A 13,382-nucleotide genomic window follows, 5' to 3' on the forward strand; every position below is an offset into this window, starting at 1 on the left:
CATCTGGGCAGTTGTACTTAAACTTGCACCCAGGAGTATTATCTCTTGAGAGGGCACTAGTTTTGATTTCTTTTCGTTTACTGTGTACCCTAGGCAAATTAGTAATCTTTTTACGAACGCCAGATGTTTTAGTAGAATGTCCTTGCTCTCCCTCATAGGGAGGGAGAGAATATCCCTGATCTGAAGAGGAATCAGAGGAAATAGAAACCTGGTCAGAGGAGTCATAGTCAGCGTCTTGCCTAGGTCTTTTATCAGGAGGGGGATGGGAACCCCTGATCAAAGTAATTAAGTCTTCGGCCATTTTAAGCATCTGTTTCTTTGGCATGGATGACTGCCCTGGAGAATGCTGTACTTGTTTTCTTGTCTTTAATGGTGATTTTGACTTTGCATTGGCTGCTGCAGAGGATTTACTAGTAAGCTGTGAAGGTCTGAAAACACCCTCAGAAACCGATGCCTGCTCAGCGGCTCCGGACCCATCTGAGGGAATAGTTTCCGCAGGCCCAATACCTTGAGTTTACAGAGACCTAGGTGTCTCCACGTGGGAGTCGGATACGGCCAGTGTCTGAGGTAGCGGGTGTCAGGGGCTGCGAAAGCGCCTGAGAACCAGCGAACCGGCGACTGGCCTAGAAGAGGCTTCGCTGCCGGTTTTGGACCTCGGATGCCTGTCCTTTTCCTGGTCTTTGCATTTTTTATAAATTCCAGTGGGTTGTTCCGACGGCATTATATAGTTAAACCTCCAGCCAAAGTAATGTAAAGCAAAATCAAACAGACGCTTAATAGTGCGTTTGTTGAATCTAGCACAAAACCGACAACTAGTAACGTCGTGATCAGGGCCTATGCAAGGAATACAGTAAGAGTGAAAATCCTTATGAGGTATTTGCTTCCCACAAGAAATACAATTGTTAACTTTTACTGACATCGGTCTGAAGCAAGAAAAAGTTCCCCCAACGGAGTACTTAGCTTTATTGAAGACTTCGGTTCTGAAACTCGATTTCAAAAATTTCAGGAGTCGGCCGACCGGCACTTGCGAACTGCTTTTGCTTTGGGCACGGCGCAGCAAGAAAGACTGAAGAAAATGGCATCTGTTGCATCTTTTATACCCCTGGCGCACCGACAGCAGCCGACGCCAGACCTAGACTTTGGAACTCTGTCCGACTGCAGGTAGCCTGCCAGCAGGATAAGACTGCGGGTAGCCTGCCAGCAGGATAACCCAAGTGTAATGACTGCAACAGTGAAACACGATGAACATCTTGTTAAAAAGACATCCAAGATTATAAAATATGTGTAAGAAACCCAACTAGGTGATATATGTTTAGTCAATACTGCACAAAACATTTATGTTACCCGACACCAATACATTATGAACACTAATACCTTATACTGTTTTACTGTCAGAATAGTCAACAATATTGTGGCTCAATATAAAACCAATTTTAAAGTACATGGATGGATGGAGACAGCAAGTTGTGTGCGCATGTCTAGGTTTACTGGTGGCAGTCCTAGTACGGCAAATAATTGGGTGGGTCCTACACAGATCCAAGGTTTCCTTTTGAAATGTCTCCCTTACAATGGGGTATGGTGAAATCAGAGTAAATTTAACTCGTGTGGAAGCCCCTATTATTAGAGAGAGGGGGACAGTGTGCGTGTGTGTGTGTGTGTGTGTGTGTGTGTGCGCATGTGCACACAATCAAGAAAAAGCGTGCATAGTGGGGGTCACAGTTCTTCTAAGACAAACGTCCCCTGTTGAGTGATAGTATGCATTAAAGGACCCCCTCATATAAATGGTGTGTTAGCCCAAACAGGTGACGCATTCAAATATAAATAATTTTAAACCCTTTTTAAATGGTCTAAAACATGATTACTGGGAAAACAGAAAATACAGTTGTGTACACTTACCATAAATGTAGATGTTAGAGTGTATTCCCTGCTGCAATCATCACATTTGGGTTACCTGCTTGCAGTAGCCCTCAGTCGGCCTGATTATCAAAGTCATAGGTCCTGCATCGGTTGCAGTCTCATCTTCCATGACGTTAGGTAGTCAGGGGTATAAAGCATGCAGCCGATGCCATTACATCAGTTTTTCTTGCACCAGATGCCCCCCCCCCAATGGGAAGCAATTAAATATATATATGCAAGGTTATACCTCCAACAAAAAGCAAATACATCAAAAAGCGTTTAAGTATAGTAAAAGAGAAAACAGGTATAGCCAAAAGAAGTCAGGGGGCTGGAGGGAGGGTAACCAGGACTGCAACAGTGAATACACTCTAATATCTACATTTATGTAAGTATACATAACTGTACTATGTTCTTCGTGTTTCACTGCTGCAGTCATCACATTTGGGTAGATTCCCGAAGCCAAGGACGGGAGGAGGAATTTAGATAGCATTAGGACCAGTTACAAGGCCCTGCAAGACTGCAGTGGCAAAGCCAGCTCTAAATTTAGAGAAAATTAGCAAATGGTAATGCTTGGTGAAAGTATGTACAGTTCCTGGTAGGGACACCTCTGAGAAAGGCTGTGGAGGTAGATGCAGCCCTGGTTGAGTGTGGTCTTATCCCCTGTGGAATAGGTTTTCCATGGTACTTACAGCAGAAATTAATGCAATGGCCTATCCATTTAGAAATGGTTTGCTTTGAAATAGCATTCCCCTCTGCAGCAAATGCCACCAGCAGTTGTTCAGATTTCCTTTGAGGTTTAGTCCTGTCCAAGTAAAAACCCAAGTTGTCTGTGCACATTTGTTTCTCTGGCATGAGGAAAGCCATCTGGGAAGTTGTGTTCCAGCTTGCTCCCAGGAATGTAATCTGTTGATAGGGTACAAGATGTGATTTCTTTTCATTTATGGTGTACCCCAGACAAGTTAGAACCTTTTGTACAAATGCCAGATGATTCAAAAGTATGTCCTGGCTTTCTGCCTGAATTACACAATCGTCCAGGTATGGGTATATTTGAATATTTCTTTGCCTGCAAAATGCAGTGACTGGAACTAGGCACTTCGTGAATACCCTGGGCACAGTAGTTAAGCCAAAGGGCAGTGCAGAGAACTGATGGTGCATGCAGCCTGCTTTGAAGCGTAGGAATCTTCTGCAAGATTCCTTGATTGGGATTGAGCGGGTAGGCTTCCTTTAAATCCAGTGTTGCCAACCAGGCATCCTTGCCTAGCATAGGAAGCAACTGGTGAAGAGTTAGCATCTTGAATTTTGGGATCACCAAAAAGGTGTTTAGGATAGAAAGGTCCAGGATAGGACGCCATGCGCTGTCTTTTCTGGGTACCAGGAAAAGTCTTGAGTAGAAACCTTGTCCCTTTTCCTCTTCTGGTACAGTCTGAATAGCCCTTATACTTGAGAGTACTTGCTTTTCAGCCTCTGCCCACTGATTTGGGGGTACATCTGGCCAACCGTTTGGGGTTGGAAATGTGTGGAAATTAAATCTATATCCCTGGGAAACTATATTTAAAACCCATTTGTCCTGGGTATTTAGTTCCTAGTTTTTTGCCTGCAGAGCAATCTTTCCCCCTAAAGGAGCAGTCAGTTGAGAAGGGCTTGGAAATTTTAAAGTTAAGTCATTGAGACAGTTTACCATAGGGGGGGGTCTTACTACTCCCTGATTTGGAAGTGGGAGCCCCCCACTTCTTAGTCCTGTACGTACCCTGGGACTGAAGCCTGGGTGTTCTGCTGGTTCTGGTTTTAAACTGAGAAGGGCTGGAAGAGGCAGGGAAGGACCAATTCTTAGAGGGCCATTGCCTACTAAATCTTGGAGGCTGTACTTGTAGGAAATATTTAACTGCTGGCATAGATTTAGCTTTTTTCCGTCATCTTTTGAAGGACTACTTCTGCCTGGATGCCAAACAGGCAGTCCTGATTTAAGGGAGCATCAAGCAATTTAGCTTTAACATGATCTGGCAAAGACTGCTCCTTAAGCCAAGCATGCCTTCTAAGTACAGACCCAGTGACAGCAACCCTGCAAGATGCCTCTAGTGAATCAAAATCACATTGCAAAGTATGTTTTCAAACTTGTTCAGCAGAATGCATTAAATCCTGTAAATCCGTATTTTCAGCAGTCAGGAATCAACATAAGTTTCTGTTTAAGCAATCCAATAATATCCAAGACAGAAACACCCAAAATAGGGTAAAACCACGAAAATGAAAGCACAAACTGCCACTGAAGACGACCACTGGTAATGCGGAAAAAATACTGACTTTATTGAAGAAATGACTAAGCGCTTTCACCAGTCAATACTGGCTTCTTCAGAGTCATTTTACAATCACAATTAAAACACCTTTATAGTAACTGCCCTATGTGAATAAGCTGACATCACACTATAACAACCAATGAACATCCTAATCCACTTTTTAAAAAATCCTAATGTTGAATTAAATACTTAAAATACACACACAACATACTAAATCTAGAAAATGATAATAAAAATAAAAATGTTAGTATAAATATGAATATAAATACACATTTTTTAAAAAATTGCTAGTAATTTAAATCTGACTTGATTTAAATTTTAAAACAGGTTTCAGAGACACACAGTCATTGAGACCAGGGGATCTCAAAGCATTTAATCTAAGTTGCCATTCTGCTTCCAAAACAGCAACTCTATTAGCCACATCACCTCTCCCTAGTAAAGAAACACGGTCCACTACAAAGAACAAAAACGTATTGAAATTGGGGCATATGGTGGCATGCAAATAAAGTGCATTGTGTATGTCTTTTTTCCTGATAGATCTAACATGCTCTGATATTCTATCTCTTAATCTTCGAGTAGTCATGCCAACATAAAATGCTTCACATGACATACATGATGCTACATAAACTAAATTTTTACTATTACAGTTACAATGCCCAGGGCAAGCAATAGTATATCTGTAATCAAAAACACAAAGATAAGAACCTTCCCCAATGAACCTACACTGTTTACAAGCCCCACATTTACTCATGCGTGATTTGTTATGAGGCTTAACTTCTTTTTCCAAAATACACTTTAAATTCTCACTCCTACTATAAACAATCACAGATTCAACACCTAAGGTTCCCTTAATTTCATCACTCAAAAAATACCTCCAAGTGTTTCTCAAACTGGCACACAATTCAGCAGCCCTGTTGTTGTACTTTAAAACAAAAAATGCTCCAGTTTTTTTATTATTATTGTTAATACTATTGTTGCCCCCCATGTTGGCCTGTTGAACTTTAATATTCAAAATTGGCATGTAATCTGTTCTTTTCCTAAGCAATTCTTTCTTGATTTTAAGTAAAAGCTTAAGAGGGTATCCTCGTTCCAAAAACATGCCTATTAACTTGAAAATCTCTTTCCTGAACATATCATCATTGCTGACTAACCTAGATGTTCTGACCATCTGCCCCTTCACTACACCCTTTCTCTGGTGAAAAGGATGGCAACTTCCAAAATGCAACAGGGAATTCGAATAACTCTCCTTTCTGTATATAGTACTTGAAAAGCCCACATTAGTTTTATTGATAGTCAAATCCAAAAAGTTAATACCTTCTTCATTCCACTCATAAGTGAACTTAAAGTTTGTGGTACCATTCAAGTAATCAACAAAATCTACCGCAGTCTTTTCTTCACCTCTCCATAAAATCAAAAGGTCATCCAAAAACCTGTTGTATAATAAAATATTGCTGTTGAACCTGGAAGGGAAAAAAAAAAGTCTTTCCCATGCCAACAAAACTAGGTTAGCAAAAACCGGGGCACATTTTGCCCCCATTGCCACCCCAGAAAGTTGCTGAAATACCTCACCTTCAAACAAAATAAAATTATTTTTTATTTTTCACATAGGGCAGTTACTATAAAGGTGTTTTAATTGTGATTGTAAAATGACTCTGAAGAAGCCAGTATTGACTGGTGAAAGCGCTTAGTCATTTCTTCAATAAAGTCAGTATTTTTTCCGCATTACCAGTGGTCGTCTTCAGTGGCTGTTTGTGCTTTCAATCCAATAATATGCTGCTGATACTTTAACATATGAAACTGGCAGCTTACGGCCCTAATGGCCAAGGTTGCAGAAGTGTATACCCTTCTTACCCCATCTATCCAGAGCCCTGGAATCTCTATCAGAGGGGGTAGGATTTTTGGCAGTAGTTGCCTTAATGCCCTTGGGTCCCTTTGAAAGGGTCTCAGAATCCGCAGTACGATTTTTGGCAGTAGTTGCCTTAATGCCCTTGGGTCCCTTTGAAAGGGTCTCAGAATCCGCAGTAGGATTTTTAAAAAGGAACTTGTGAGAGTGAGGAACCCTGTAATATCTATCAGGTTTTCTGGGAGCAGAAGATAAAGAGTCAGGGGCCAAGCTAGATTCTGAAAAGGCATCAACAATGTTTAGTATATGGGGGATAGCTAAAGGCCTCTGTTGGGGCAGGAGTAAGAAATCCCTAAGCCTATTTTTTGAAACCAGAGTAATCCTGGCTTTCCCAGCGAAAATGCTCCCTAAGAGTATGCAAGGTTTCACCAAAAGAGAAATCATCTGGGGGGGAAGCAGAGGGAATAGAGTCCTCTGCATCAGAATCCTCATAGGTAGATAAGGGTAAATCCTGGTCATCAGACAAAACAGAAATTTCAGAATCCTGATCAGAAGTATCATAAGCAAATTCAGTCCTAGGTCTCAGAGGGGGAAGGTTGGCTTCCCCTAATTAAAGTAATAAGGTCTTCAGCCATTCTTACTTGTTTTTTAGGCATAGAGGCCTGACCATGTGGTCTGGGCGTCAGTTTTCTAGGCATGGTTCCAGTTTTAGGCCACTAAGTGGAAGATGGCATCAGTTTAATATGCAAGTCAGTAGGCCTGAATGCACCCTCAGAAGTCGGTGCTGCACAGCGGCTCCAGACCCATTCAAGGTACAGCCATACGCAGGTTCAACAGTTGAAGCATCACAGGGCAAACCGGACTCAGAATGGGTTTCAGTAGTGGCCTGCAAATCTGAAGTAGTGGGCATCAGGGGTTGGCCTCACTGAGTACCGGTGAACTGGCGACTAGCTTATAAGCATCGTCAGGAGCTTTGGACCTAGGTGGCCCGTCTCTGTCTATCTTTGCGTTTTTTTCGGAAAGTCGATAGTCGGGACCGAAGACATATCTGGATAACTCAACTGAGTACCAAAATATTTAGAAGCGTAAATATTCCGACGACGAATAGCTCGCTATTTAAATAAAGCACAAATCTGACAGCGAGGTATGCCGTGGTCAGGGCCTAGGCAAGGAATACAGTACGAATGAAAATCTTTGAGGCATTTGCTTTCCACAAGAAATACAATTACTGACTTTTACTGACATCGGTTTAGAGCACGAAAAAGTTTCCCCAATGGGGTACTTAGCTTTAGTTGAAGACTTTGGTTCTGAAATTCGAAAATGCAAATTTCAGGAGTCGGCCAACCGGCACTTGAACTGCTTCTGCTTCGAGCACCGCATGGCAAGAAAGACTGATGTAATGGTGTCGGCTGCATGTTTTACACCCCTGACGTCATGGAAGATGAGACAGCAACCGATGCAGGACCCATGACTTTGATAATCAGGCCGACTGAGGGCTACTGCAAGCAGATAACCCAAATGTGATGACCAACAGTGAAACACGAAGATCAGTTTGACAGAAACCAAAAATGCTTCCCTTAACTTCATGTGGCTCATGTTAAATTACCTTGTGATCGTCACATTCCATATCTTCCCTTGGTTTACTCCACAACTTTAGATATTCTGCATACCTTCGTTTTTCTTCCCGTAGTTTTTCTTTCTCCTAAAAGTCACATTAAAATTTAATTTAGAATAAATTACATTTACAATCAGAAACTACACAATTCACTGCCAATATGAAACAGAGATGTAAGCAGGAAATAAAGTTGTGAGAGTATAATCACCTTAAATGTAGATTTTTATACTCCCTCCTCTCCTACAAGGGACCTCATCTGATGGTTCCCCTACATGCACCCTATTCGCTCACTTACTTCACAGTGGGGGAGCTGGCCATCTACAGACTAAGCAAGCGGTCTATATCACATTTGTTCCTGCCTAGGAAGCCCTACCAACATACAACTTGGGAGGCAAGAGTCTAGTTGTATGAGTGGGTCAGCCAGCATGTCCCTCAGTGCAGCCTACCCCTGGGGTGTCTGCAAACTTGAAATGGATGTCTGGAAGGGGAAAACAGGTGTACTTGCTCCCACACACACCCTCTGAAAAAAAGTCCCAGCATGATACACAGCAAGTGAAACAGACCACTACAGGTACAAGGTTCATCAAGCCACATTTAGATGCTGCCAGTGTTGTCATGTCATGGGCCTAGGAGCTATTCCCTCTACAAAATTTGCGAAATGGTGCCAAACGTTCAAGCTCATCCTCCACCATCTAGTCAAAGATTCTCTCAGATTCCTACTTCGGCAACTGAAGACTGGTCATCTGAGACGCAGACGAGGCTTCATCCTTGCACACTGGTAGGTCAGGTCCACATCACAAAAGTTTGAATAAGATCACTGTTGCAAGAAGAGCAGAAGAAGCAAGGGAGTGATAAGCCCCTAGATGGGCTTTAAAGCTGCAGGGGAGGTCTGATGGTAACACATGATTTCTCCTGCAAACTCCCAGGCTGCCATTAAGGACGGCATGGTGAGCCACTTAATGGACACAAACTGCAATGAAGGCTCAGGCAGCGCAGACGGCTGGTGTCAAGCTATCTTCAATGCCTACCTGGATCACAGCTTTTTCCATTTATCTCTTGCCTGAATCAGTGACCATGCTGAAAATGAAAGAGAATGAATGCATGCAACACTTGACATGACTGATGCTTGTCAGGCAAAAACACTTGACATTGAATCCATACTAGCCATTTATTGTACACTACCAGAGTGAAAAATATCAGGTCTTTCTGGTAAACAGATGCTAAAACCAGCTGGTATAAACATGAAAACCATTTACAATCTATAACAGCAGCTTTCCTCTGATCACTACCTTGGGAGAAATTCATCAGTTTGCACAGATATTTACTATTTACAGTCAAATTGCATTTTAATCTGTTTTCCATTTTTACCAACTTCAGCAGTATCAGTTATTTAGATTCACCTGGCTCTTACTGGACATTTCTAATGCAACCTTTCTTTTTTTTTGTTAATGTTAAAATACTCTGTGTGTATACACACATACACTAACAATACAGCTGAAGCCTAAGAAAAGGAATGTACACAGAAGAGCTAGTAAAATACAGTAGTGACTGAAACAAAAGGAATACAGTACAGCTAGTTAAGAGGGGTTAGTCCAAGTACATTCACAATCACATTAAATGTTCAAACACGATAATTTCTGTTGCATAACTCTTTATGCAATGGCATTAGATGCAAGCAAACCTTCCATCATTCAAATCTAATTTTCAAACATGTTTGGCTTACCAAGAGTAGTATTAACTTCTTTCCCACACCAAGGACATCAGCATGACAATAAAGAAGCTGTAGGAGTTTACTCGGTCTTGTATACTTTTGGAATAAAAAGTTACCAGAGCACATCCATGTTAAGACCTTTATCTTCTATTGAAACTTACCAAACCACCTCGGAAGTGCTAGAAAAGAGGGCACAAATGGTGTACTATGGAGACGACAGCAACTCCCAAAAGAAACCTGGGAGTTACAGAAAATAATCACAAAGACTGCAAGATAAGTGTATGGAGAGTGGGAGCCTGTATATGAACATCTACTGTTACAGTGTAATCTAATTCCTTACACATGGGAAGAAAATTTTTGTTTCCACAGAGATAGTCGGACTCCATAAAAGGACGTCTGGGTTAAAACAAGCCCTGTGAAACTCCAGCTGCAAAAAAGTATAGTTGTGTACACTTACCATAAATGTAGATGTTCCAGTGTATTCAATGTTGCAGTCATCACCTGTGGGTTATCCCTGCTGTGGTAGCCCTTGGCCGGCCCGAATACCAGAGTCAATGTTTTTCTACGTCATGTCGTCAGTGCTATAAATGAAGGCAGCCGATGCCATTACATCAGTTTTTCTTGCACCTGTCAGTGGCCCAAGTAAATATGGTAAAGTGGTCCTGGTGGGTAAAAGCCACCGTTAGAAACTTGTCTCTTTAAAGAAAGAAGATACAAGGGGGAAGGAGGGTGGGAAAAGTACAGTTTTGTACCTACCATAAATGTAGATGTCCGATAGGAATGCATCTGCAGTCCTTACAAATGGGTTGTCCTGTCGTCAGGCAGCCCTTCGGTCGGCCGGATTCCAAAGTCTGGGTCTGGCCTCGGCTGGTGTCGCACTTCACCCGACGTCATAGCTGCAGTTTTTCGGGTATAAAGGCATCAGCCGACGCCATTTTCCTCAGTGTTTCTTGCCCCAGATGCCAGGTGCCCTCTTGGAAGGCTAAATTTGGATAAATGCCAATGTTTCCAAATAGTAGAGAGCAAACACAAAAAATAAGCATGTATGTACATATATACAAACAAATACACCATAATAGATCCCCCCCCAGCTAGCTATAAGATGGGCAAATACCCTAGGAGTACCACAGAGGGCAAGGTGGGTGGGTAATCCTGACTGCAGATGCATTCCTATCGGACATCTACATTTATGGTAGGTACAAAACTGTACTATGTCCTTCAAGGATGCATCTGCAGTCCTTACAAATGGGTAGAATACCATAGCCAAACTAGGGGAGGAGGAAAGAAGAGATTATGGTGTAGTTAGGATCCCTTGCAAAACAGCAGTGGCAAACCCTGCTCGGGATCTAGAGTATAAAGGTAAGTTATAATGCTTGGCAAATGTATGCACGGAGGTCCAAGTAGCAGCCTCTATAATGTCCTTGGTAGCCACTCCTCGTAAGAAAGCTGTGGTAGTGGCTGTAGCTCTTGTAGAGTGAGGCCTGATGTTCTCTGGAGTTTTCTTTCCATGGTAGGAGTAACAAAATCTAATGCAATTTCCTATCCACTTGGAGATTGTCTGTTTTGAAATTGCTTTTCCTTCCCTTCCTGTTGCATATGCTACCAGTAGCTGGTCAGTTTTTCTATTGCCCTTGGTCCTGTCCAGGTAGTAGCGTAACTGTCTATGTACATCCAAGGTATGCAACAGTCTTTCTCCCCTGTTCTGTGGGTTGGGGAAGAATGTAGGTAGGTGGATAGCCTGATTTAAAGATACTCTGGATATCACCTTAGGCATAAATGTAGGATTTGTTCTCATGGACACTCTATCTTGATGGAAGATCAGGAAGGGTTGCACTGCCATTAATGCCTGTAGTTCAGATACCCTTCTTGCTGAAGTGATTGCCAGCAGGAAAGCAGTCTTCCATGATAAGTATTGTAATTCTGCTGTTGCTGCTGGTTCGAAAGGGGGAAGTGTCAATTTTTCTAGCACAAAGTTCAAGTCCCATGCTGGCAATGGTGGTTTCCTAGGAGGTTTTACATTTTTGATTCCTCTCAGAAACTGCCTGAGCAGAGGATGCGAAAAGACAGGAGGATCCAAGCTGTATTCTGCTGAAATAGCTGATGCATGTATCTTGATGGAAGAATAGGACAGGCCTGTGTGGAAGAGCTCTGCCAAGTATTCCAGGATGCTGGCTATGTTTACCAGTGACACATCTTCTCCCTTTGCAGTACACCAAATGAGATAGCTTTTCCATTTTGCTGCATAATTTTTCCTTGTTGAGGGTCTGCGAGCCTCAAGGATAATGTCTTTAACCCTTTGTGATAAATTTGGGTTAATTGATCTTATATAATGTTCCAGGCAGTCAGCTGCAGAGCTTTCAGGTTTGGATGCAGGATGTTGTAGTTGTTCTGTGTTAACAGCAATGGAACCAGGGGTAGTGTCCATATTTGTTCGAGACATGCTCCTTAGTAATGGGTACCAATGTTGCCTTGGCCAGTCTGGAGCTATCAGAATGATCCTTGGACGGTCCTCTTTGATCTTCAATAGCACCTTGTGCATCAAAGGAAGTGGTGGGAATGCATATGCTGTCAGGTTTTTCCAACTGAAAGATAGGGAGTCCACCTTCCAAGCAAGTGGGTGGTACGTCCGTGTGCAGAATTTCTTTAGCTGGTGATTGCGTGGGGATGCAAATAAGTCTATTTCTGGGAGTCCCCATTTTCTTGTAATGTCTTTGAAGATGTCCGGATGCAGCATCCATTCGTGGGCATCCGTGGTAGTCCTGCTTAATATGTCTGCTAGAATGTTTTCTTTTCCCGGTACAAAAATTGCTTGTAACTGAATGTTGCAGCTCAGAGCCACATTCCATAGGTCCAGTGCCATCCGGCATAGAGGGTATGAATGTGTGCCTCCCTGTTTGTTGATGTACCACATAACTGTTGTGTTGTCTGTCCTTATCAACTGACCTTCTCGGAGAAATGGTCTGAATGTCTGGATTGCCAATTTTACTGCCAGCATTTCCTTTAGATTTATGTGTAGGTGCAGCTGGTCTTGAGTCCATAAGCCTTGTATGCACTTGTCCAGCATGTGGGCCCCCCAACCAAGGTCTGAGGCGTCCGTCGTGATGGTTTGGCTTGGTTGAAGGCTGTAGAAGGGCAATCCTGTGTTTGATTGACAGGCCTGAGCCCACCATAGGAACTCTTGCTTCAGGCATGGGATTATTGGAATTTTGGTTTCTAGGCTGTGCTTGTGTTGAGACCATAAATTCTTTAGGTACCACTGTAGCTTTCTCATATGTAGTCTGGCATGAGGGACCAGTATTATGCAGGATGCCATGAAGCCCAGGGCTTGCAGAACTTTTCTTGCTGTTAGATGGTTCTGCTTTGTTAATGCCAAGAAGTAGAGAGGTAGTTGCTCTTGCTTTTCTGCAGTTAGGAATGCCATTTGCTTTGATGTGTCCAGTTCTGCACCCAAAAGGTTATTCTTTGGGATGGTATCAGCCTTGACTTTTTTATATTGACTGTATATCCCAGGGCTTGTAGCAGGTAAATGACTCTTTGTAAGTCTCCTGTTAGCTTGTTTTTGTTGTCCGCTTGTATCAGGCAGTCATCCAGGTAGGGGTAAATTTGAATTCCCTGAAGCCTGCAATGAGCAATTACTGATGCCAGGCATTTCGTGAACACTCTGGGCGCAGTAGATAAGCCAAAGGGCAATGCTGAGAATTGATAATGCTCTGATCCTGCAAGAAATCTGAGGTATCTTCTGCAATTTGGTCGTATGGGGACGTGCAGGTATGCCTCCTTGAGATCTAGAGTTACCAGCCAAGACTCCTTGCCCAGCATGGGAAGAAGCTGCTGTAGAGTCAGCATTTTGAATTTTGGAACAATGAGGAATGTGTTTAAAGCGGACAGGTCGAGAATAGGCCTCCATGTGTTCTCTTTTCTTGGTACCAGGAAGAGTCTGGAGTAAAATCCCTTTCCTTGCTCCATAGATGGTACCTTTTCCACAGCTCTCATCCTTAATAATTGAGATATTTGTTTTAGAGCTTC

General features: G+C 42.6%; 1 protein-coding gene across 2 annotated transcripts in view; it reads right to left on the reverse strand.

Moving 5' to 3' along the window:
• Positions 1-13,382, reverse strand: part of BAZ1A (bromodomain adjacent to zinc finger domain 1A) — a 3,222,221-nt gene that overhangs the window by 1,891,165 nt on the left and 1,317,674 nt on the right. For both annotated transcript variants that reach the window (XM_044074116.1, XM_044074115.1), the window contains exon 9: positions 7,637-7,732. In XM_044074116.1, coding sequence (XP_043930051.1) covers positions 7,637-7,732 — 96 coding nt within the window. The remainder of the gene's footprint in view (positions 1-7,636; positions 7,733-13,382) is intronic.

This window comes from Protopterus annectens, chromosome 6.part0 (assembly GCF_019279795.1).
Source record: "Protopterus annectens isolate FY-2018-M chromosome 6.part0, PAN1.0, whole genome shotgun sequence".
NCBI lineage: Eukaryota > Metazoa > Chordata > Ceratodontiformes > Protopteridae > Protopterus > Protopterus annectens.